Consider the following 27,031-nt stretch of genomic DNA (forward strand, 5'->3'; position numbering starts at 1 on the left):
TATGTACCACAATTTTATATGGTTCGTTGAAATACTGTTCTTAAAGGAGTAATAAAATGTTATGTTACAAGCCCAGGTTTCCTTCTATTTATGCATTTGGCTTTATGAAGCAAATTGACCATGCATATTATTAATGCTCTGCTAGTGAATGGTTTCAGTTCATTTTAAGATGCAGTTTCTCATAAGACTATAATTTTTAAAATAAATAAAATTGAAAGTTTTCTTGATTTTATTGTGAAATATACAGATCTTTTTGTAGTAATAATGCATATTTATATATTCCTGAAAACACTAAAATTGTGCTCAGCTGATGGGCCAGCTCACTCAAAAGTGAAAAATATGCAGCTTTGTATCCAGAATACTAACAAAAAAATCTTAATGAGAATACTAGAATATGTTAAAACATATATGAAATTTATCACAAATAAGTAATATGGTTAGTTTAGGATTTTTAAAAGAAGATGAACACGGTGCGAGGAAGGGTTGAAGGTACAGGATTATGAAGGCCAGGGTAAAATGCCTAAAGATTTGGAAAGAAGAGCTCATTAAACACTTGCAAGAAAGAGCATGTGGCCAAACTGTGCCAAGAAGAAGAACATGGGTTGAATGAGAATTGTGTACCATACTGTCTTTTCAGCAGCTTGCTGCTTTCCACTGTGTTAGCCTATTTTGGGTTCAGCTGTTGTTATTTGGTAGTACAAAAACATAGGCTGAGAAGAATCATGTACAAACCAATGTGACTTACATTGTACTAAAATCATTCCTTTATTTACCAATGGGCTAATTCGTATTATGTAAGATTTGTAACAGAACAGGCTGTACTAAGAATACAAGAGGTGGCTTCTGTTTTTGACTTGAGTTCTCTGATAAGTCCATGACCTTTTTAAGATTTGAGTTTTGTGTGTGAAATGGAAATACTACAACTAAAAATAATGTAGCACAGCCTTTTCTCCCTTGAGCTTATTGTTTTAATTTTAAACTATAATAAGCACATTAAAGAAAAACTGGAAAACAGAACAACAAAGACAAAGATTACTGTTAGTAATATAAACCACTGTTTTCTTTTTTGTATGTATTTTTTACTTTTTCACCAGTTTTTAATTTATTCACATTCTTCAAGTCAGTCATTTTTAATGGCTACTAAATATTAGATTGAATAGATGGGCTTTAGTTTACCATTTCTCTGTTATAGAAAATGTAAGTTGTTTATAGTTTTCCATTATCTTTAATAATTTTTGGATGAATATCTCTGTGTCCCTCCACACATCGTGGGCTGCAAAGGGAGTATCTTTTTCCCTACATAAGATTATTTCACAAAAGTGACACATTTGGAATTGTTGGTTCAAAGAATGAAATTTTTAATAATTCTTAATACACATTTCCAGTTAGCTTTCCAAAATGGCCCTAGGTCCTTGCCGAAAATTGTTTATATTTTTTAAAATAAGTTTTTTATATAATTTTTAAATTTATGTATTTGTTTGCTATTTGTATTTAATATGTGAGAAAAGATCATTTGGCTATTTATCCATTGTGGTGGACTTAGTATTCTAAGTGGGTAGTGCTCTGTCTACAGTCGTAGCACCCTGAACATGTCTGATCTCATCTAAATGGATAGTGCTCTAAAGTGCTATATAAGGATAGTTTAGAAACAGCTTTTTTTCCTCCTTGCAAACACAATGACAGTTCAAACCTTACTAAGATGATGTCAGTACTTGGTTTTTAATAATGTCAGTACTTGGTTTTTTAAACTTTGCTTGGATTAACACTGTGTAACTCTTTGGCATATTTGTTGCCATACTATTTCTTTACATCTTAAAGTAATGAAATTTTATTATAAACTTGTAATTCAGAGGAATAACATACTTGCAACCATTTAAATTACTTATGAGAAAATTTAGTCAATAGTTATCAAGAAACTGATTTTTTGAGTATGTTACGTTAATAAAACGCACTATTTCTGTTTTAAGCAGTATTGCTAAAAATGTAAGTTACTTGAGCGATTGAGAGTGACTGTAATGGCCAGAAATTTGAATATTGAACTTAGCCTTGTTTATAATTTTGGCTCTGCTTTTTATTAGCTTTAGTACCTTAGGGAAATGGCTTACTTCATTTCCATTTCCTTATTCTTAACAATGAATTTCAGTTTTTTTTATTGTTACCACTTAGGATGTTTCCTACCATTAAGCATTCATTTCTAAAATAAATTAACTCTTAAAGGCAGTTAGTGCAGCATTTTATAGAATAGACATACAATTTGTATTATGAGTTCATTTCCGTCTGAAATAATTATGATTTGAGTGTCTACTCATACTCAACATTTTGATAAGATTCATTAGGAATACAAAAGTAAAAGACTTTTATCCCAGCTGGGCATGGTGGGTCATGCCTGTAATCCCAAAACTTTGGGAAGCTGAGGAGGGAGGATTGCTTGAGGCCAATTGTTTGAGACCAGCCTGGGCAACCATAGCAAGACTTTGTTTCTATAAAAAATTTAAAAATTAGCTGGGCATGGTGGTGTGCGCCTGTAGTCCCAGCTACTTGGGAGGCTGGCGCAGGAGGATCGCTTGAACCTAGGAGGTGGAGGTTAGTGAGCCATGATACCGCCACTATACTACAACCTGGGTGACAGAGTGAGACCCTGTCTCTTAAAAAAAAAAAAAAAAAAAGACTTACTCCTCATGGAATTCACAGTTGGAAAGGAAGGACATATATTGAACTAAGGAGTAGTTCAGAGTAAGTAGAGATGATGCATTTTAAAGCCTATGACATAGAATCTGTAATGTAGTAAAATCTCAGCAAATGTTAGCCACTGCTGTCTGGTATTTTCTAATTTCTAGATGTAATGACAGATGAATGGAGATTTAAGTGACAAGGCAAAAGTGAAACATTAGAAATTAATCACTCCCTTCTTTAATTGAACACTGGGTACACCAAAGAGTGGGTTTTTTTGTTTGTTTTTTAAGGAAGCAAGACACTATTTAACCAATTCTCATTCATCATGTTTTTAAGTCCCTGTGAATAGAGAGACTTTGGTGATAAAATGAATAATTTGATCACTTATATAGTACAGGATATCAGTTCTGAAATACATTGTGTGCTCATATATGTGAATGCTTATGTATGTGGTTTTCATAAGAGATTGAAACAGAAACCAAATCTGTTATCGTTTGATCTTTTCCTTTTTACAGTGTCGTGATGTTTCAAGTTATGGGTGCACAGGAGAGAGATAAGAACTGGATATGGAAAGAATGCTGTTAAGATTTAAAATGAATAGGATTTGAGTCATTGGTGCTCATAGGTGTTGTGTACATACTGTTGCCAGCACATATTGTGGTTAGAATTTTGTTTCTGGAGTCAGTCTGCCTGGTTTTAAATTCTGACAGTTCCACTTATGCTTAACCTCTCTGATTAATTTTCCTCATCAATAAAGTTGAATTAATAATAGTGCCTACCTTATAGGATTTAATTGACAGTTAATTGAGATATCATATGTAAATTGTTTAGCAGAATGCCTGGGCGCTAAAGTATTATCTAAGGCTGTTGCTAATGGAGTGCTCTGAGGCTAACTACTTCTGGTGGTAGCTCCCAGAATTCAGATAAACTGTTCTACATCTAAAATTAACCAGTTTTCTCTTTTACATAACTGACATAAAAAATAGAAATAAAATAAAATTAGCCGGTTTTCAGAATTCTTGAAGTAACCTGCCATCTATGTTCTAAGCAAAATAAAACTCTGGAGGTACCCCCTCCCCCCAATTATTTCAGTTACACAAGCATAAGTGGGTTGAATAGGATAATAGTTGGTTTTTCACTGAGTTTAGAAATGAGTTATCTTTGTGAGCCATTGAAAATTAATTAAATAGCACATTAGCCTATTGCTTTCTTCTCTGGTCTGTTATTCTCTCATGATAAAGTTTTTGAATAGAATGGTGTTTAAAATGCAAAACAAAAATCATTTGAGAAAACAGAAATGAAAAAAGAATAGTAACAGCTATTTTTCGCTCTCCTTGAAAGTACAGGGACAGTTCAGACCTTACTAAGAGAATGTCAGCCTTGAAATGTTAGTACTTGAGATGATATAGAATGCAGAGTTTAAAAGTACTGGAATTTTAAAAAGAAATGATAAACTTATAGTGAATTTAATTTAGCTAATAATAAATTTAGTGAATAAGAAATGTTATCTTGTTAGACTTACAGAAGTATAGAATAGAATGGTTGGTAACCAGATATGGGTGGTGAGGGTAGGAGGAGGGTGTAGGGAAAGGGGAAATGTTAGTCAAAGATTACAAAGTTATGGTTACACAAGAGGAGTAAGTTCTAGTGACCTATTGCATAGCATGGTGACTATAGTTAATAATAATGTATATTTCAAAATTCCTAAAAGAACATTTAAAATATTCTCACCACAAAGAGAAATAAGTATGTGAGGTGATGGATATATTAATTAGCCTGAGCTAATCATTTCACAATATATACATGTATCATAATATCACATTGTACCCCATATGTATAATTATTATTTGTCAATGAAAAATAAATAATGAAATAAAAATGTTATCTCTTTTTAGTATGATATGCTGTAAAAATAGTATACATAGTTTCTTTTTATAGTAAATAGTTGAGATTTGAGGAAAGAGTTTATTTTAAAATATTGCTTAAATAATATTTCAAATGTATTATTTTCAGGATTCAACTATTTGTAAAATCATAGATTTTTAAGATACATATGAAGTCTTAGAATTCAAAGAAATAGCCTGTCCATTTTAAGTAATAATAGCTACTTCCTATTAGGCGATTAGTGTGGGCTAGGTGCTTAAGTACTAAGTATTTAAAATGCATTATTTAATTGTGTTACTATCACCCACACACCTGGTCCTATAAAGCTGCACTTTATTTACAGCCATTTCAACTAATATAAGTTATTTTCCTTGTTTTATAACCAGTAGTATCTTCATTATACAAATGTGATGCTTAAATATTATGTGGGATAATTGATAGCAAAATTTCTCTGATTTGGGGATATTTACATATGTATTTTCTTTTTCCCAGAGTTTAAGATTCTAAAGTATTACATTGATAATTGTTTCCTTTGTTGCAGAACTATAAGAGTAAATGGGTCCAGTAATTGGAATGACTCCAGATAAGAGAGCTGAAACCCCAGGAGCTGAAAAGATTGCAGGATTAAGCCAGATTTACAAAATGGGAAGCTTGCCTGAAGCTGTTGATGCTGCCAGGCCAAAGGCCACTCTAGTGGACAGTGAGTCAGCAGATGATGAGCTCACAAACTTGAACTGGCTTCATGAAAGTACTAATCTTCTAACAAACTTCAGCCTCGGAAGTGAGGGTCTTCCAATTGTTAGTCCATTGTATGACATAGAGGGAGATGATGTGCCATCCTTTGGACCAGCTTGCTACCAGAACACAGAAAAAAAATCAGCAACTTCAAAGCCCCCATACTCCTTTAGTCTTCTCATTTATATGGCTATTGAGCACTCTCCAAATAAATGTTTGCCTGTCAAAGAAATTTATAGCTGGATTCTGGACCATTTTCCATATTTTGCTACTGCACCAACAGGCTGGAAGAATTCTGTTCGACATAATCTGTCCCTGAATAAATGTTTTCAGAAAGTGGAAAGAAGCCATGGCAAGGTCAGTGTTTATGAATTATATTTGGGAAGTGGGGGAACTAATTAACATGGAGCCCTTAAAATATCTGCAAACCGGGGAGACAAAAAGTAGTCAAGTCAAATCACTTCAGCTGAACTGAATTATATTAGTTCATCATTTATTTTTGCTTGAGGTGTTTTAAAATTTCTTAAATATTGATATAAATTTAGCAGAATTATGTTTTGTCTACTATAGGTACCTAGATTAGTCTTTTTATCATTTTAGCTCTTTGTTTCTAGTTTCTGTAGTGTTCCTATAACTATCAGTATTTGATTCTTTATTCAATATGATAATCTCTGCCTTATAATCAAAGTATAGACCATTTAAATTAATGAAATTGATATGGTTGGGTTTAAATCTATCACCTTGCTATTCATTTGATTTTCTTTTCCACTTTTCCTGCCTTTTTTGGGTTGAGGTATTCTTCATTTTGGGTTTTGGTTTTTTGGTGGGTTTCTTTGTTGTTTTTTTGGGTTTTTTTTGAGACAGTCTCGATCTGTCGCCCAGCCTGAAGTGCAGTGGCACGATCTCCGCTTACTACAATCTCCACCTCCTGGGTTCCAGCGATTCTTATGCCTCAGCATCCAGAATAGCTGGGACTACAGTTGTGTGCCACCATGAGCAGCTAATTTTTGTATTTTTAGTAGAGATGGGGTTTTGCATGTTGCCCAGACTGGTTTTGGAACTCCTGACCTCAAGCACCACCCACCTTGACCTCCCAAAGTGTTGGGATTACAAGTATGAGCCACTGTGCCCGGCCAAGGTGTTTTGTGTATGTATGTGTGTATGTGTGTGTGTGTGTGTGTGTGTGTGTGTGTTTTATGCTTCAATTTTATCTCTACTATTGGCTTATTATTTATTTATTTATTTTAGTGGTTGCTATATGGTTTTCAGTATACATCTTTAATTTATCATTGGTCCACCTTCAGATAATATTACACCATTTCACTTAACTGACTCTTTACAGAGAAGGTTGCTCGGCGCCTGATGCCCTACTGGATTAATTCCTTTTGCCTGGAGAAGTTTATTTAAAATTTCTCATTATTCAGTTTTGCTGGCAATGGTTATTTTAAACTTTTTTTGTGGTGTACGAGTTTAGAATTTAGGTTAACATTTTTTTATTCTGTGTATTTTAAAGATGATTTGTTGTCTTCTGGCTCCCATAGTTTCTGGTGAGAAGTCTGCTGTCATTCCTATTTTTGTTCTCTGTATGTAATGTTTCTTTTTTTAATTGCTGTCTTCAATATTTTTTCTTTATCTCTTTATCACTGCTTTTCAGCAGTTTGATTGTAATGGCCCTAGTTGTGGTGTTCTTTATTTTTATCTCGCTTTGGTTTCTCAGTGGTTCTTAAATATATGGTTTATTGCCTGTCATTAAATTTAGGAAATTTTTGCTCATTATCTCTTCAAATATTTCTTTTGCCTCACTCTTACTTTTAGGACTCCAAGTAAAAATATATTAGACCATTTGCTAGTTGTCTTACTTCTTGATTGCTTTGCCCTTCCCCGACTCTTTCTCTCTTAGTTTGGATAGTTTTTACTGATTTTTCTATGGGTTCACCCTTTTTCTTCATTGTGTTCATTCTGCTGATAAGCCCCAGTAAAGGACTTCTTCACATTTTTAATTTCTAATGTTTTCATTTTCCTTTTAAGAAAGTTTCTGTCTCTGATAAAATTCCCCAGTAGATCCATAAACATATTAATTATAGTTATTATGTAATGTCTGTCAGTTTCAATATCTGGTCTGTCTCTGGGTCTGGTTTTGTTGACTGTTTTAATCTCTTGTTTTTGTATGTGTTTTATAATTTTGGAATGAATATCAGACATTGTAAAAGAATGGCAGGGACGGAAGTACATAATATTTCTACCCAGAAATAGGCATGCCTCTACTTCTGTCAGGGTGTTAGTGTGAACAGGTATTGGTCAGTCTAGTTAGTAATTGAGAAGAGTTTTGAGTGTTTGTGGTTGCAGTAATTACCATCGGTACACCGCAATCTTCAGACTCTTACAGAGATGGACTGCCAATACTTTGTGTTTAAAAGCGAGGTCTGGAGTAATATGATTTTTTTGTCTCAGCATTACTGCTACAACTTCATCTTCCAGCTTGTGCCACATTTGAGGGTGGGAGAGAGGTAAGATAGTTCTCCCTGTTGCCCTTCCTACAGCATTAGATTGCTATTGCTTGTTACTTGGAGCAAGGCTTTTGGAGGGGACAGAGTGGGATCCTTGGTTCTTCTCCGGCATTAGTCTTAAACAGGCTCAGGATGCCTGTGCTTCAGGTGTGAGTCTTTCTCTGCCTCCCCCAGGAGCAGATAGTCTCTCCATCTACTTAGTATAGAGTCTAGAGCTGCATTCTTCAGTAGCAAAATGTAAACTGTTTCATGCCAGGACCATCTTACCTCTGCACTTCAGCCTGGGCAATAAAGGGAGACTCTGTCTCACAAAACAAAACAAAAAACACTGGATTCAACTTTGGCCAAGTACAGTGGCTCACACCTGCAATCCCAGCACTTTGGGAGGCTGCGACAGGTGGATCACTTGAGCCCAGGAGTTTGAGACCAGCCCGGGCAACATGGCAAAACCCTGTCTCTACTAAAATTAGAAAAAATTAGCTGGGCATGGTGGTACACGCCTGTAGTCCCAGCTACTCAGGAAATGGAGGTAGGAGGATTGCTGGAACCCCCGGAGATTGCAGTGGGCCAAGACTGTGCCACTGCACTCCAGCCTTGATGACAAAGTGAGACTCTGTCTCAAAATAAATAATCTGGGCGTGGTGACTCGCACCTGTAATCCCAGCACTTTGGGAGGCTGAGAGGGCGGATCACCTGAGGTTGGGAGTTCAAGACCAGCCAGACCAACGTGGAGAAACCCCATCTCTACTAAAAATACAAAAAATTAGCCAGGCATGGTGGCGCATGCCTGTAATCCCAGCTACTGGGGAGGCTGAGGCAGGAGAATCGCTTGAACCTAGGAGGCGGAGGTTGTGGTGAGCCTAGATCGTGTCATTGCACTCCGGCCTGGGCAACAAGGGTGAAACTCTATCTCAAAAAAATAAATAAATAAAAATAAAAATAATAAAATGTGACAGGCTCCATCCTGTGAGGTGAGATGTAATATATGAACTCTTACCTTTGGCAGAGCACGGAAATGGCAGTCGTGCTCTGCCTTTCTTCTAGTGCACATGGCACATTGCCTTATTAAATATGGGGATAGCTAGGTTTTATACTTTTCTTTTAGCAACAGCCATCCTTTGCCTGGGACTAAAGTGGGCGAAGGATTTTGCCTCTTCCTCAGTGGCAGACAGCTTTTGCTTTGTATTAGAGAGGAATCTGGAATATAGGCAGATTTGTGTCTGTTCTACAATATCACCTAATCTTCATCTTGTGCTTGTTCAAGGTCTAGAACATGGATGATCTTTGCCTAAACTTTGTCAGATTCTGTACATCTGTCTTCATCCATAAGGGTTTCTCTCTTAGGCTTCCTGGCCTGCCTGCAGTCTTCCTCTGGAGCACCAGATGGAGTCCAGTGGAAAAAGACCTTGCCTAGTGGAGGCAGACCCTTCTTCTGGGAATGTCAGGGATTCTCAGCTGTCATGCTAGCTCACATTTGGTCTTAAATAATTTGAATTAAAATTTGCGTGGTTTTTTCCTTACATTTTTTTACTACTGCCATTTCTGTACTCTGCCAAAGGTAAGCGTTCATATGTTACATCTCACCTCACAGGATGGACCCTGTCACAATTTATTTTATTTTTTTATTTTGAGACAGAGTCTCACTTTGTCATCAAGGCTGGAGTGCAGTGGCAGTCTTGGCTCACTGCAACCTCCGGGGATTCAAGCAATCCTCTTACCTCCATTTCCTGAGTAGCTGGGACTACAGGCATGTACCACCACGCCCAGGTAATTTTTTCTAATTTTAGTAGAGACAGGGTTTTGCCATGTTGCCCAGGCTGGTCTCGAACTCCTGGGTTCAAGTGATTCCCTGTCTCAGCCTCCCAAAGTGCTAGGATTACAGGTGTGAGCCACTATACTCGGCCAAAGTTGAATCCAGTGTTTTTTGTTTTGTTTTGTAAGACAGAGTCTCCCTCTATTGCCCAGGCTGAAGTGCAGTGGTGAGATGGTTCCTGGCATGGAGTTTCAGTTTTAAAAAGTAAGGAGGCAAACAGTTAATCATAATACAAAATAGAAAGAAATATAGTAATAGTAACATGAACAAAGTCAGAGAGGAGTTGATTAATTATTACCTAGTACAGTGGTCCCCAAACTTTTTGGCAGTATGGACTGGTTTTGTGGAAGACAGTTTTTCTGCAGCCTGAGGTGGGGGCATGGGATACAGTTTTGGGATGAAACTGTTCCACCTCAGATCATCAGGCATTAGATTCTCATAAGGAACGCACAACCTAGATCCCCTCACATGTGCAGTTCACAATGTGGTTCCAGCTCCTGTGAGAATCTAATGTACGGGCTGATCTGACAGGAGGCAGAGCTCAGGTGGTAGTGCTTCTCAACTTCCACTCTCCTCCTGCCCCATGACCTGTTTCCTAAGATGCCACGGACCTGTACCGGTCTGCAGCCTGGAAGTTGGGGACCCCTAACCTAAAAGATTTGGGAAATTTTTATGGAAAAGTTTGCCTTTGAAGCGTGCTTTGTGAAAAAAAGAACAGGTTTTAGAAGGGTAACATATGCCAAAGGGCAATGGTACATTCTGCTGGGAGTTTGGGGCAGTAGGCATATTCTCTGTGGGTGAGGAATGTATGAAAGCAGGGTGGAAAAGCAGAGTGATCCAGAATAGAAGTGTGGTGAATATCATGCTAAATTGTTTGGACTTCAGTTTTGAGAGCAAACCAGTGAGAGTTTTCAAGCCAGGAGCATGATAGAGTTTCCCTGTATTTGACTTGTGACAGTGTGAATGATAGAGCAATATATTATCTTAAACAATATCTGAATTCATTTGCCAAAGGAATGTCACAGTTACTAGTACCATGCAAACGGAGATAGTTTCAGTGAAGATGTGGGATTTGAACATTTTATAATCACTGCCCTCCTTATGTCTAAATCCACTGACTTCTTTTCTGTTCTTATTTAACCTGAAACTGCGTTATATGATATGATTAGCTCTGGGAATTCATCTTTTCTTTGATTTGTATAACACTGTGCTTAATTCTTTGTTTACTTGCCTGACTCTCCATCTTTTTCTTCTACCACTTGCCATTTAAACTTTAGTGTTCACTATTTTGTCTTTTTTGTTGATTTAGTGTTTTCTTAAATAATCTCATTAATTCCCATGGCTTAATATGTCATCTGTAATCTAATGACTTCTAGATCTTTCTCCTGAAGCCCAGACCTGAATTTGCAACTAATTATTAGATCTGGAGGTATCTCAAATTCAGTGTGTCCAAAATTGGACTTTATTCCTCTCTCTTCTCCTAGGATCTCTCTGGGTCTCAGCTAGAAATCTGACTCATCTTGGGTACCTGCTCTTTGCAATGCCTAAGTTATTTGAATGTCAAATTTGAAAGGATTGTAGATATTATCCTGATGAACTTCCTTATTTTATAACAAAAAAGTGAGATAGGTGGTATTAATTGATCCTGGTCTACAAAGCCTGTCAAAGCCAGGGGTTAGACTCTAGAAAAAATAGTGTCTAGTAGCACCTGTAAATACCTACAAGGTGCTTTCTGATTCTGGCCATTTTTTTTAGTTTCTACCATAACATTAGCCTTAGTTCAGGTCTTCCCCTCATTTCTCATCGAATTGAACTATTATATAAGTTGAGGAGTCAGCATGAAGGATTGGGTTCAGTTATGTTCCTAAATCCAGATAGATGTGTGACTTGGTAAAGATAGACTCTCTGAGCCTCATTTTTACTTCAGTTTTTGTAACTAGTAGACTTTAGTAAATATGACATACTAAATAAAAGCCAGACTTGTTAATATGGTTTTCAAGACCCTCTCCAGTTTGGCCTCTGCCTGTCTTTGCAGCTTTTTTTCTTCACTACTCCATGATCTGCCTCCACAAGACTACTTGCTATTGCAGTATAATATAAATAGTCCTTGTTTATTTTGTTCCTCTATCTACACTGCATTTTCGTAATTCACTGTCAGTGGAGATAACACTTCCTCAATGCCCAGCTCAGAAGTCACCTCTCAAGCATTTCCTGCTTTTGTGTACTCATTTTGTGTTTTTATAGCATTCTGTTTGTTATCTTTATAATATACATATCCCAGTTATGTATAGATTTGCTTCTCCCGCTAGGGAGGATATGAGATCTCTCTGAGGTCAAGGCCTTAGTAGAATAGTCGTGTGTGTGTGTGTGTGTGTGTGTGTGTGTGTGTGTGTGTGTCAGAAAGAGAGAGAAAGGGGAGAGTGATATTATTTAATAACCTTTTAAAAGCTCAGCGTCTTTTTTTTCATCTTGATGCATAATTCTCTTTAGTTGTGATGTGGATGAACATTTAGGTTTCTAATTTTTTTTTTTTTTGGAGACAGTCTCGCTGTGTCGCCCACGCTAGAGTACAGTGGCGCAATCTTGTCTCACTGCCAGCTCTGCCTCCCAGGTTCATGCCATTCTCCTGCCTCAGCCTCCTGAGTAGCTGGGACCACAGGTGCCCACCACCACGCCCGGCTAATTTTTTGTATTTTTTTAGTAGAGACAGGGTTTCACTGTGTTAGCCAGTATGGTCTCGATCTCCTGACCTTGTGATCCGCCCACTTCGGCCTCCCAAAGTGCTGGGATCACAGGCGTGAGCCACCACACCTGGCTGGTTTCTAATTTTTTGTTATAAACACTGCTACAGTGAAAATCATCTCCCTATCCTTCATTCTCTTTGCCTTCTTTGAAATTGATCCCCCTTTTATTCTTTTCCTCTATTACTTTGGTATTGTTATCCTCTTTTTTTGTAAACATTATACATATTTCATAATTATTTTATGTAGTCTCTGTTTAAATTTACCCTTATAGTTACCAGTGTCATTGTTTGCTATTGTTTATGCATTTAGAATTTCCTTAGTGATTTTGTTCTTGAATTGTGTCACTTAATTCTTTTATACTTTTAGAACTATTGTGTTTATACTTATGATGGTACATAAAAGGTAACCATCTACTAGGTACTTAGAAATATAGGCAGGGATAGAGGTGATGTGGCGAGATTACAGCTCTAAGTTTGGAATTTATCAGCATTGCTTCTGAGTGGAAGAATCTAGGAAAAGTATGGTGTAATGAAGCCAGGGAAGCTAAGCTTAAGTGTGAATAGCCAAGGGTGTCAAATATTGCAGAACACTTGAAAATGATTGGCTAAGTTGTTGAAAAAGTAGCAGCCAAAGGATTAGGATTCAAAATACATAGTAAGTGCTGTGCTGGTCGGGCGCAGTGACTCACGCCTGTAATCCCAGCACTTTTGGAGGCCGAGGCGGGTGGATCACGAGGTCAGGAGGTCAAGTCCAGCCTGGCCAACATGGTGAAACCCCATCTGTATTAAAAATACAAAAGTTATCCGGGCGTGGTGGTGCGTGCCTGTAATCCCAGCTACTTGGGAGACTGCAGCAGGAGAATCGCTTGAACCCAGGAGGCAGAGATTGCAGTGAGCCGAGACCGCGCCACTGCGCTCCAGCCTGGCAACAGAGTGAGACTCCGTCTCAAAAAAGAAAAAAAGTGCTGTGCTGATAAATGTTTTAACAACTGTCTAGGGATGGGCTGTTTAGCTTTTGCAGATTTCCATAGTATAATATTTCCATCATGGCCAATTTCAAGCTATCAACATCATATCATTAAATGTGGAGTTGAGAAGCGATGTTTAGTAACAACAGTATACCATTACATAGAAGAAACTCATAATTCAATAAGAAAATGAAAATCTAGTAGAAAAATGGGCAAGTATATGAATAGGCAGTTCACAGAGGAGGAAACAAATAGGCAATAAACGTAAATAAAGATGTTTATCTTACTAGTAATATGTGTAAGGGACATACAAATTAAAAGAACAAAAAAATACTTTTTTATCAGAATTCAAAAATTTTAAATATTTGATAATATCAAATCAGATGGGGACATGAGTAAATATTGATACTTTCACACCATTGATAGGAGTATGTTAATATGGCCTTTCTTGAGGGCACCCTGGCAGTAGTTACTAGAATTAGAAATGGGCTCTCCTTTGATCTAGCAGATCATATTCTGATTTCTCCTCTAGAGTAGCATTCATACTTGCACACAAGAAGATGTGTGTGAAAATATTCACAGTGGTATTATTTTTAGTAAAATTTACGAAACCATATGTCCAATGGTATGATTTGTGTTAGTACTCAAAAGGGAATTGGTTGCATCCATAATTTTTAAATGTGTACATTTTTAATGTAATTAACCTGAGTGTTTTGAATTTTCAGAGAAAGGAAGAAATTAAGGAAGTAAGAGCTAGAGAATGGGAAAGGATACAGTCCAGAGTATAGGTAGAATTTGATAAAGAAAAGGAGAGAAATCATCTTATAATTTAAAAAAAGGGATAAATATAGAAATGGTAATATATTGGCATAAAAATTGGCAAGCTGTCACCACAAGTCAGGGTCGGGGGGAAGGAACTTGTAAATCGTCTTCAAAGAAATCAGTTAACTATTTTGCCTAAATGTCTGAGTTTTAGACAGAAAGAGATACATTCAAGTAGATTTGGGAATGCATGTGGATTTTTTTTTTTTTTTTTTTGGTGAAACATTTCTTGGGTCAGTGACAGAATGACAGTATTTTTCTTCCAATCTGTGGAAGTCAAATAAATTATACTTAGTTGCATTAAATGTTAGAATTGAATTTGGCAAGCTTGACAACACTTTTCTGATGAATGGCTGTTATCTAGAGATGATAATCCCAATCGAAGGTAGAGTGGCAAGGTCTAGATCAAACTATGAAGTGGTAATGATACTCAGCCAGCTGATACAGCTGCTGATTAGTTTTTTTTCTCCCTATCATCAGTACCATTTTTACTCCTCTGAAAAGACAATCTAATAATACTGGTTTGGTATTTATTGGTCTCTGGATTTTAAATTTCTTAAAGTTACATATGGTTGTCTTTTGTTTTGGTTCAGCTTGCTTTGGTTGGGGCTTTATGTTTTAAATGTTAACATCTGGCTGGGCACAGTGGCACGTACACCTGTAATTCCAGCTCTCTGGGAGGCTGAGACATGAGAATCACTTGAACCTGAAGGCAGAGGTTGCAGTGAGCCAAGATAGTGCCACTGCATTCCAGCCTGGATGACAGAGCAAGACTCTGTCTCAAATTTAAAAAATAAATAAAAATAAAAATAAAAATTGGCCAGTCGTGGTGGCTCACACCTGTAATCCCAACACTTTGAGAGGCTGAGGCAGGTGGATCACTTGAGATCAGGAGTTCGAGATCAGCCTGGCCAACATGGTGAAACCCCATCTCTACTAAATATACAAAAATTAGCCAGGAATGGTGATGCGCACCTGTAATCCCAGTTACTTGGGAGGCTGAGGCAAGAGAATTGCCTGAACCTGGGAGGCGGAGGTTGCAGTGAGCTGAGATCGTGCCACTGCACCCCAGCCTGGGTGACAGAGCAAGACTCTGTCTCAAAAAAAAAAAAAAAAAAAGTTAACATCCAAGTCTTGTATGTACTCTTCTAAATTTTTATAAAGCCCAACTTAAACATTATTACTGTGAGATTTTAGCTGGGAAACATGGAATTAAATTTTTTCCTAGTGTGGTAAAATTTTAATCAGTTAATTATTTTTAACTCAGAGGTTCTAAAAGCCACTGAAAATCATTACCACTTTATAATTTTGTCTAGGCCTTGCCATTTTGCCTTCTTTTTGGTATTAGACAAGGTGAGCAACTCTATTAAAATACACAGATATAATGAACGTTGCCTCTTCTCCCAATCTAGTCTTTACAACTTCTGTTAAGTCTTTTTAAAGTTCACCTTTTAGTATATTCAAAATTTCTTCAAAACCTTTAGCAGTTCTCTACTAAGTAAGTTCAGAAGTCTTAGAGTTCTAAAATGCGAAATAATAAAATGAGAGAATGCTCATTTCCTGTTTCCGTTGCACAGAAGACCATTTTGTTACAGGCAAATTTAGTTTTAAACAGTGCTTCTAAAACTTTTATTATTTGTATTCTTTCATCTAAGCTCAGTAATATAGGAGCAAAGGTTTTAAGTGGAAAATTAATTAAAAATAAGTTTCTTTTTGCTGTGGACTCTAAAATGTAGATTAGCAAATACAGAGTTTTATCTCTTGTTCATGATAGTTCATGAACAGACCCAGTGAAAGGAAGTGCTGCCATGGTAACATAAACCAGACTGTTACTTGAGACCATACTCAAGATACTTAACTGCCCTGAAACTGCGCGTTTTCAATACCAGTTTTTCCAATTTGCTATTTCAAGGAAATAGCAACTCTACTGTGATCAAAACAATTTGCAGTCCCCTCACAGTAGAATTTGTAAAGTAGACTTGAACTAAACAATTTCTAGGAGTGTAATCTCAGGAATTCCAAGGTAGAGCATGGCTAGCATTATTGAAATAATTGTCTTGGTCTGTGTATGAAAAGTAACGCATGCGTATCTTTTGTATATGAAACTGAATTGGCTTTGGGGCAAAAGGTGTTATAGGTGCTAACAAAAGGTGTTATAGATGCTAACTTTTTAATTCTTTTTTTTTTTTTTTTTAAAGACACTGTTTCCCTCTGTCACCCAGACTGGCCTCAGCCTCCTGAATAGCTGAGACTATAGGCACACACCACCATACCAGGCTAATTTTTCTATTTTTGTAGAGACAGAGTTTTGCCATGTTGCTTATGCTGGTCTTGAACTCCTGAGCACAAGCAATCATCTGCACCGGCTTCCCAAAGTGCTAGGATTACAGTGTTAGCCACCACACCTGGCCTGGTGCTAACATTTTCCCTGTCATCAAAACACATTCATCATTTGGTCCAGGTGACTGAACATATAGCTAAGTGAAGTTTCATTTAATCCAAAAATACATTTGTAAAACTTGTCTTTTCTTGAAAAAGAAAAAAAAAGAAAATGTCAAATACTTGTTCAGTATAGTTAATGTGATATCTTGCTGCTAAACACCAGAGAAAAGTTTCTGCTGATAATCTGGTGTGTTTCTTTCCTTACGACAGTGTGGTATGACAGCCATGGTTTTTCTCTTTCTTCATGACAGTGTGGTATGACAGCCATGGTTTTTCTGTTTATAGACATTGCCAGCATGGTAAAAAACTGCCTTACACTCAATTGCTACACCTTTCCACAGGCAAAAGGTTTTACTCTCTCCTAAATTTATTTTATCCCTTGTTTTTTTACCATCTAACTTTTGCCTTTTTTTCAGAACTAATTGATTTTTTCTTATTGTTGATTTTTTTCAAAATTCCCTCCTCTGTGGAAAGTAAAGGAATAGGAATATACCATTATTCAACCAATATGCCGCAAACCCTTACGTATGTCACTTTCAGAATGGCCCCTTAATATTCACCTATTTTGCAGCTATGTGTCTCTTGCGGATAAATCCTCTTATTTGAATCTCATTACAATTCAGTGAAGTGGATTGCATTGTTGTTTTACTTTACGGGTAAAATGTAAATGAGAAGTCTGACTCTCAAAAATTAAATGATTTGCCCAATATCACATAGCCAGTCAATAAGTAGGGATCAGGACCTCGGTTTTTGAACCTATATAACAGTGTTCTTTCATTTTGCCATTCAGCTATAAAAATTATGACACAATATTCAGAGATAAAAGAGCCTCAGTAATGGACTAATATTACCTTGAAAAAGACTGTGGGAAATGGAAGGACTCTGGAGATCATCACATTAAATCTTAATAGCAATCATAAAAGCTTATGTCATAGGAGATTTCATACACGCAAAAAGGAGTGTGAGAATGAGAAACAAGTAAATTTTGTTGTTATCTAAATCATTGTTAATGTAGTCGTAAAGGTAATTTAAATTTTAAGGAAGAGTTTTTGAAGTAGAAAAGGCATAATATAAAACCAGAAAGTAATAACATTTGAACCTCACTAATCTTGTGAGTTAGAGGAAGGTGACTTTTAATCGCTACAGGGCACACATAGCAAGCTCTCTTCAACCTTAGTTTCATACTCAAAAGGTACTAGAGATTATTTCCCCCTGCACGTTTATTTAAAACATTTAGACACTGACTGTTTATGTATAAAAGTTCCTAGTTATTCTTGTGCATTTTATTCTAGGTTAATGGAAAAGGTTCCTTATGGTGTGTTGATCCGGAATATAAACCCAATCTTATCCAGGCACTGAAGAAGCAACCTTTTTCTTCAGCATCTTCGCAAAAGTAAGGATCTTCCATATAACTGTCAGTGGTAATTTATAGGATTTCATTGTGTGAGACGGAGAAACTTAAAGGTCTAGGGTATTTTGTTTCTGTTTTTTTATTGTATAAAGAAGTATTTATGTTTTATTTAGTTTTTAGTTTTTGTTTCTGTTTTTGTTTTTGTTGTTTTGTGAGACCAAGTCTTACTCTGTCACCTAGGCTAGAGTGCAGTAGCGAGATCTCAGCTCACTTTAACCTCTGTCTCCCAGGTTCAGGTGATCCTCCCGCCTTGGCCTCCCTATTAGCTGGGACTAAAGGCACGCACCACCACTCCCAGCTAATCTTAGTAGAGACGGGGTTTCACCATGTTGACCTAGCTAGGCTCCAACTCCTGACCTCAAGTGATCTCCCACCTCTGCCTCCCAAAGTGCTGGGATTACAGGCATGAGCCACCATCCTTGACCTGTTGTTTATTTTATTTTCTTTTTTTTTTTAAGAAGTCTTTATGGATAAGACATTAGCCTAAGTTAGTTTTCCTTATGGTCTAATTTGTATTTCTAGAAAACAGGAAATTGGTTAGTTGAGAACATACACTCTGGGAAATATAGTCAGTACTGAATATGTTATAAGTAAACCCTAAAGAAAGTTGTAATATAATTTCAACTACAAACAGATCAGATTATTTTAATTGTCTGCAATACTAATGCTAACCTAAAAATGAAGGAAATTAAAAATATATTTTAAATTTTTTAATAAGATGATTAAGTTTGTCATAGCATTTTATATACATATGTAGGTTTCTTTTTCTATTTTAGGATTTTTTTTCATAGTACTTATAATATTTGAAAAGTATGTTCAAGTCTAAAATTTTTAAATGTTTGGCAAATAAAATAATGCTTTGAACTTTGTTTTTATTTTTTCTGGTAAATATAATTGTACTGTATTTGCTTATAATTTTCCTTGGCTTTGTTTTCAATCCCAGTAACCCCTATTGATCTTCTAGCTTCCTCATTTTAAGTTAAATCTGAAAATACCCTGACCTTCTTAAATCTGATTTTTGTTTCCTTTTTCTAAAGCAGACTTTAGAGTCTTCTACAATTTATTATCTACCTTCATTTGAATTGAAAATCCCAGATTTGGTTAAAATACTTTTAAGGGTAGTTTATAATGGCTAACTTGTTTTTTGAAAAATTTAAAAAGATTTTTAATAAAGTAATAAATGGAAATTTTTAAACATACACAAAAGTAGAGAGAAAGTTATAATGAACTCCCAGCTGCAGCAATCATCAACATTTCATATAGTGGTTAATTTGAATTATTAAAGTATCATTAGATAACTTGCAGAGGAGTGGTTGTAGCTGAAATACAGTAAATAGCTGGGAAGGCTAAAGTTGAAATATCAGTAATATATTCACTCACTGAGATTTTAAGCTTCTTTACCATATTTGTAGATTAGATGGATCATTATCAAAAGAATAACTGAGGATTTATCTTTATGAAATGAAACCTAGAAAAGAAGTTACCAGATTTTATATTCTCATTTGGAAATTGATATCTTTATTAATTAATTTTGGTTATTATGAGGCATTCTAAATAATAATTTAGAAACTAATGGTAAGTTCTATTGATGTTCACCTATGTGTTTTACTTAGCTGTGTTGGTTTTTTCTTTAACTGAAGATTAAGCCTGGGCAACATGGCGAAACCCTGTCTCTACCAAAAATACAAAAATTAGCTGGGCGTGGGTAGTGCACACCTGTGGTCCCAGCTACTCAGGAGGGTGAGGTCTGAGGATCGTTTAAGCCTGGGAGGCAGAGGTTGCAGTGAGCCAAGATGGTGCCACTGTACTGCAGCCTGGGTGACAGACTGAGACCCCATCTCAAAAAAAAAAAAAAGATTATATGAAAGAGTTGGCACCATTTTTTCTAAACCATCACAAATATATTTTGCTGTCTTTGATATATTGCATTTTCATGTTTCTTTTAGCCTTAATTATAAGTTTAAATGTTAAAAGTGATCTTGTGGCTTTAAAACAAGATAAAAACTGTGGTTGGGCGAGGTGGCTCAAGCCTATAATCCCAGCACTTTGGTAGGCCGAGGCCAGTGGATCACCTGAGATTGGGAGTTTGAGACCAGCCTGGCCAACATGGTGAAACCCTGTCTCTACTAAAAATACAAAAATCAGCTGGATATGGTGGCACGCGCCTGTAATCCCAGCTACTCGGGAGGCTGAGGCAGGAGAATTGGCTTGAACCCAGGAGGCAGAGGTTGTAGTGAGCCGAGATGGTGCCACTGTACTCCAACCTAGGCAACAGAACGAGACTCTGTCTCAAAAAAAAAAGATAAAAACGACAACATAAGGGTTGTATGTAACCGTTGACTTTAAACCCCTAATATAAAATGAAACATTTTCCCCTTTGTGATGTTTGGCAAAATAACGGTTCCATCTGACATGCTTTTGTGTAGCCTTGCATATAAGAATTTGTAAGTCTGAGGAAAAGAGTGAGATACAGTATATGTAAAACTGTGAATAGGAAATAAACTTTTAAGTTAGTTAACAAATGATTTTTTCATACTATCATAAATTCCAAAGAAGTGAAGTAGTTTTTCCCAAAAATATTTTAATTCCTGGATTTAAAAAAGAACTGTTGATGTCTTCCCATGAATATAGAAAGTTTAATTTTATATTTATTGATAAAATCAGGAACATACCTGTTTGCTTTCAGTACCAAGTGTTCCTTAACCATGTGTTTTGGTAAATGCTTTTATTTCTGTGGTAATACCTATATTAGTATTATATCAAACTTAAGCATCCAATACAAAACCAAACAGTAACTATCATGTATTATCTATTGTTCCAGGCATTTTAAATGCATTATTCTTATTTAATTATCACAACAGCCTGCGTGAGAGATTTAATTATTCCTGTTTTACAGATGAAAAAACTAAGAGATTAATTATTTTGCCTAAGAACATCCAAATAGTTGTGATTTAATTTTGGCTCCTATGCTCTTTCTGCTTTGTCAGACTTTCTAAATTGAGTAGTATTAGCAAAGAAAACAAGGTCATAGTTTGTTTTTTATAGTACAAATTAGCTGTATTTGTGACTAAGTTGTATAACAAGTGAAATAGTTGGGTGTGAGTGGCTCACGCCTGTAATCCCAGCACTGTAGGAGGCCAAGGCAGGTAGACTGCTTGAGCCCAGGAGTTTGAGACAGTTTGCACAACATGGTAAAACCCTTTCTCTACCAAAAAAAATACAAAAATTAGCCAGACATGGTGGTGCATGCTTGTGGTCCCAGCTACTCAGGCAGCTAAGGTGGGAGGATCACCTGAGCCCAGAAAGTCAAGGCTTCAGTGAGCTAAAATCACGCCACTGCACTCCAGCCTGGGCAACAGACTGAGAGAGAACCTGTCAAAAATTAGGGGGAAAAAAGTGAAATAAAAATTTTTATAAGCACATTTGCTTTTCTGTTTGTTTTTCAGTGGTTCTTTATCACCTCACTATTTAAGCTCTGTACTCAAGCAGAACCAGATGCGAACCCTCAGAGGTATGTGTGAATATCAGTACAGTCAAGCACCACACAACAATCTTTTGGTCAACAGTGGGCTGTGCATATGATGGTGGTCCCCTAAGATTATAATGGAGCTGAAAAATTTCTATTGCCTGGTGACCTGGTAGCTTGTTGTAACATTGTGGCACATTTACTGAAGTTTTTACTTCAGTAAAATGCATTTACTGAAGTTTGTGGTGATGCTGGTGCAAGCAGACTCACTGCACTGCTAGTCATGTAAAAGTATAGCATGTAGTTATGTACATACATTAATACTTGATAATGGTAATAAACAACTGTGTCACTAGTTTGTGTATTTACTATACTTTTTACTGTTATTTTTGAGTATACCCCTTCCACTAATTTAAAACAGTTAACTATAAAAGAGCCTCACACAGGTCCTTCAGGAGGTATTGTAGAAGAAGGTATTGTTATAGAAAGATGACAGCTTCATGTGTTTATTGTCCCTAAAGACCTTCCAGTGGGACAAAATGTAGAGGCAGAAGACAGTGATATTGATTATCTTGACCCTGTGTATGCTCAGGTTAACTGTGTATTTGTGTCTTTGTTTTTAATTAAAAAGTTAAAAAAATGTTAATTTAAAAATAGAAAAAAACTTATAGGTTATAAGTAAAATATTTTTATACAGCTGTATTATGTATTTTATGCTGTTACTACAAAAGAGTAAAGTTTTAAAAATTAAAAAGTTTATAAAGTAAAAGGTTACAGTAAACTAAGGTTAATGTATTGTTGAAGAAAGAAAATCAGTTTAGTGCAGCCTAAGTGTATAGTGTTTATAAAGTCTACAGTAGTGTACAGTAATGTCCTAGGCCTCTACATTCACTCACCACTCACACTCTCTGACTCACCCAGAGCAATTCCGGTCCTTCAAGCTTCATTCATGGTAAGTACCCTATACAGGTGTACCATTTTAAATATTTATGTAGTGTTTTTGTTGTACCCCTTTTTTGTCCCCTGGCAGAAACTAATAGAGCATTTACTGTACCTTTTCTGTGTTTAGAGACACAAATACCATTTGTGATACAATTGCCAATAGTATTCAGTACAGTAACATGGTGTACAATTTTGTAGCTCAGGAGCAATCCTAGGTGTGTAGTAGGCTATACCATTTAGGTTTGTGTTAAGCACACTCTAGGATGTTCACACAATGACAAAATCACGTAACAGTACATTTCTCAGAACATATTCCCTTCGTTAAACAAAGCATGACTGCATTTTTTTTTTTTTTTTAAGAGATGGCGTCTTGCCGTATTGCCCACACTGGTCTTGAATGCCTGGGCTCAAGTGATCTCCTGCCTCAGCCTCCCAAGTAGGTGGGACTACAGGCACACATGACTGTATTTTAAATCATAAAAAATTCAGATAAAAATTCGGGGTATTTTGTTGTTGCCATTTAACATTTTTCTATTTTAAAAGATATTATATATTTATTATAGGAGATTTGGGCAATAAAAACATTTATAAAAGAGAAAGTAAAGTCATTTATACCATTGTTAATATTTTGTTTTGTTTTTATTTATTTATTTATTTATTTTGAGACAGGTTCTCACTCTGCCACCCAGGCCAGAGGGCAGTGGCACAGTCCATGACTCACCACAGCCTCAAAATCCTGGGCTCAAGCCATCCTCCCACCTCAGCCTCCCAAGTAGCCAGGACTACAGGTGCCATCACACCTGGCTAATTTTATTGTTAACATTTTGATATAGTTCCTTTGGGGGTTTTTTAATGCCATATATGTAAATAGATACATTTGCATGCATGTATGTACAGGGACACATACATAAACACACACATACTTTTTCTCCAAATACTAGATTCACACTGTGTGTATAGTTTTATATCCCATTTCCATTTATTTTTATGTGTATTTTTCATTGAAAATAGGATTGAATTTTTTAGTAATATCAGTAGAGTTACTACCTTTTCAGGTCTATCTTAGACTAGAATAGGGGTTGGCAAACTATGGCCATGGCCATATCTGGCCTGCCATCTGTTTTTGGGTGTCCCATGAGCTAAGGATGGTTTTACATTTGTAAAATGGTTGGAGAAAACAAAATCAAATAACAGTAACATTTCAAGACTATGAAAATTCATTGCAACAGAGACCTACATATTATATCCTGGGTTTTGCCTCTTAGCCTGCAAAGCCTAAAATGTTTACCTTCTGGCCCTTTACTGAAGAAGTTTGTCGTCCCTTGAATTAGAATATACTTGAAGATATTTCTCCTATAGGTTATTTAATCTGAAGAACTTTAATTTTAAAAGGTAGTAAGTTGACTTTTTAAAAGCATATCAAAAGTCTGAATTAGTGGGGTTTTTTCTTCTTGTAGATTAGTAATATAGTAAAATCAATTTTTCTAGTGTTGCTTTGGAGCCTAGAGACATTTTCATAACCTTTACAAATAGAAAATTTCGGATGAAAACCTTTCTGTGTATCAGAAATTTTTTGGCTCTTTGGAACTATACTAAACTGAGTCTCAGAAGCAGTGTGCTGATATCTTTTAAAACAAAGGAGGAAAAGAATATGAAAAAGTTCTAGAGAACCCTGCAAAGAAGTTAAATGGATAGGGGATCTGTTTCAGATAATGTTCTGTCTTAACATAAGACAAATATCTGTGTTCCTGTTACCGACATCAGTAAATGTAGTTTCTCTTTACATTTAGGTATTGCCAAAACGCCTTTATCTTTGTATTGCCTCAATAAAGTCTGACACTTATTCTCTAAAACTCAGTTTATATACATATTTTGAGAATATTTTCTTTGTGAATTCTGGAGTTTACTTAAAATCTTTTCTTCCTCTTGTTCTATTCTATCCAAATTCTTTCTTTGGGGAACAGACATTTCCACGAGTTTCTCCTGCTAATTTCAGCTGCATATTTTTCATTATTAGGGCACAGGTACTTCTTCTTCATCTAATGACTTATACATGTTATGCATCATCTCTCTCATGCTACCAGCACCTTACCTCCATTCCTATATGCATGGGTCTTAGGCCTGTTCCTCTAGTAATAATTAACTTAGTAGGGAGGTGGTTGGTATTCTAGGTTAAAACAAATGCACATCTGTCCTGGAATATAATACAAAATTCTCCATGAATTTTAAGGGGAAAAAACACAAAACCTCACAAATTTAGGAAATTTTATTTTTGAACTTGGTTGTTTTGGGGTATATTTCTGAGGAAATTTTCTCTTGCCTCTTTATATTATTTCTAGAGAGAAGTTTAAAAAACACCAAGTGGATTAGACATTCATTACAGCTAATACTGTTGAGCCTCCTGCCAGACTCCTTGTGCCAGAAACTGTTGTAGGTTCCTTGGGATATGCGTAGATGAGGCCTGCTCTTAGAAAATGTATACTTTGGCTGGGCACAGTGACTCATGCCTATAATCCCAGCACTTTGGGAGGCCAAGGTAGGTGGATCACATGAGGTCAAGAGTTCGAGACCAGTCTGGCCAACATGGTGAAACCCCGTCTCTCCCCATCTCTACATGTGGTGGCACATGCCTGTAATCCCAGCTGCTCGGGAGGCTGAGGCAGGAGAATCACTTCAACTCAGGAGGCGGAGATTGCAATGAGCGGAGATCGCACCACTGCACTCCAGCCTAGGCAACAGAGTGAGACTCCATCTCAAAAAAAAAAAAAAATTGGTGGAGAACACCTGATTATCAATGATTTGTCCAAGATACAACCTCAAACTCTGGAACAAAAGTTCTCCCTGGCAGAGAAAATCATAACAATAGAGAAAGTTGTCTGGCAGTTGCTAGGAATCTGTCTGGCATGTTGATATAGACCAGGTAGATGTGGTCATTAGCCCATGTTCATGTAGACCAGGTAGGTGTGGTCATTAGTGTGGCAAAGCAAATATAGAAGTTTAAGAGCTTATTTAGCATAATAAGGACTTTGAACATCCTCCTCTGCCTAGAACAATTAATAAGCCTTAAGTTGCTTACTTGATGCTTTGCATGCATTATCTAATTTAATCCTTAAAACAACCTTCTGAGATATTGCTGCCCCTCTTTTACAAATAAGCAAACTGAAGTTCGGGGAGATTAAGTAACTTCTCAAGGTCACACAACTAGTAAGTGGCAAAGAAGGATTCAGATTCAATAATTCTAATTTCAAAGGCTGACTCCTACTAGATAAGTGGCACTGGGAGACCTACTGAAGAACTTTAAATAGTGAAGTGACATTGTGAGTTTTATAGGTGTTATTGTTGGCCTCCAATATTAAAACATATATTCATCTAACACTTCACAGAATCATTTACTGGTCATTATATTAGAGCTACCTTTAGACATATAAGACTAAGGCGAGAGATTAGGCTTAGAACTCCAGAAACTGCTATCAGCCTAAACAGATGCAGCAGTGTGTTTGTTGTCTCTTGATCAACTTAAAATGACTAATTTTATGTGACAATATCAGTGTTACAGCATTGTATAATAGATAGCAGGAGACACAGGATTCTCATATTGAGATAGCAGAACAAAATTTTTTTTGGTTAATAGTTTGGTTTGGTGTGTATTTAGAGTAAATTCACCTGTTTAAAAATATTACTGAGCTGTTCTAGACACCAAGGTACATCAGTGAACAAAGCAGACAAAAATGGAACTCACATTCCAGTTAGTAAATTTTAGTAGTTATGCTAACTACTAAAAGCATCTGGTATACTACAAACAGATATAAAATTAAGGTAGTTGATGGTGATGTTAGGGCTACATGTAAGTCTAAGATTTGTATCTGATTGAAATGAAACTAAACCAGTGGTCCAGAGAGCTTAAAGTGTTGGTAATTTATTGAAACTGTTCTTCTGCTTCAGAGAATTACAAGAGACAGCTTCTCCATCTGGATGCTCTGCAAATGTATATATTAATTTTGATAGAGACAATAAATCCTTTTTTAGTTACTACAAAGCTTATACCATTTAAATTATTTCTATAATTCTCATATCATTCCTTACACAAATGGACTGAGAATCAAACAACAGAAATATGCTCGACTTATAACCTTACTCTCATATGGCTAAAACTGGTGTCTTTTAATTGTTTTAATTATTTTTAATAATTTCCCAACATCAAGGTTAAGGAAATAAAGATCAACAGGCACAAATTAACAGGTTTTTAAAATTGTTGTTTATTTTTTGTTTTTTGAAACGGAGTCTCGCTCTGTCATCCAGGCTGTAAGTGCAGTGGCATGATCTCCGCTCGCTGTAACCTCCACTTGCTAGGTTCAAGTGATTCTCCTGCCTCAGCCTCCCAAGTAGCTGGGATTACAGTCACGTACGACCTCACCCGGCTAATTTCTGTATTTTTAGTAGAGACAGGGTTTCACCATATTAGCCAGGCTGGTCTCAAACTCCTGACCTCAAGTGATCCACCCACCTCAGCCTCCCAAAGTGCTGGGATTACAGGCCTGAGCCACCCTGCTTAGCCAAATTCACAGTTTTGACACGGTTTTGTTTGAACCAGTTATGAAATCAGTAGCATGTTTGAAACTACCAAA

At 36.4% G+C, this 27,031-nt stretch overlaps 1 protein-coding gene across 1 annotated transcript in view; it reads left to right on the forward strand.

Annotated features, from left to right (window-relative positions):
• FOXN2 (forkhead box N2) overlaps nucleotides 1–27,031 on the forward strand; it is a 64,561-nt gene that overhangs the window by 25,971 nt on the left and 11,559 nt on the right. The window contains exons 3-5 of the mRNA XM_011981590.1: nucleotides 5,099–5,649; nucleotides 17,880–17,980; nucleotides 21,445–21,509. Coding sequence (XP_011836980.1) covers nucleotides 5,113–5,649; nucleotides 17,880–17,980; nucleotides 21,445–21,509 — 703 coding nt within the window. The 5' untranslated portion in view covers nucleotides 5,099–5,112. The remainder of the gene's footprint in view (nucleotides 1–5,098; nucleotides 5,650–17,879; nucleotides 17,981–21,444; nucleotides 21,510–27,031) is intronic.

Source organism: Mandrillus leucophaeus, unplaced genomic scaffold (assembly GCF_000951045.1).
Source record: "Mandrillus leucophaeus isolate KB7577 unplaced genomic scaffold, Mleu.le_1.0 Scaffold229, whole genome shotgun sequence".
In the NCBI taxonomy this organism is placed as follows: domain Eukaryota; kingdom Metazoa; phylum Chordata; class Mammalia; order Primates; family Cercopithecidae; genus Mandrillus; species Mandrillus leucophaeus.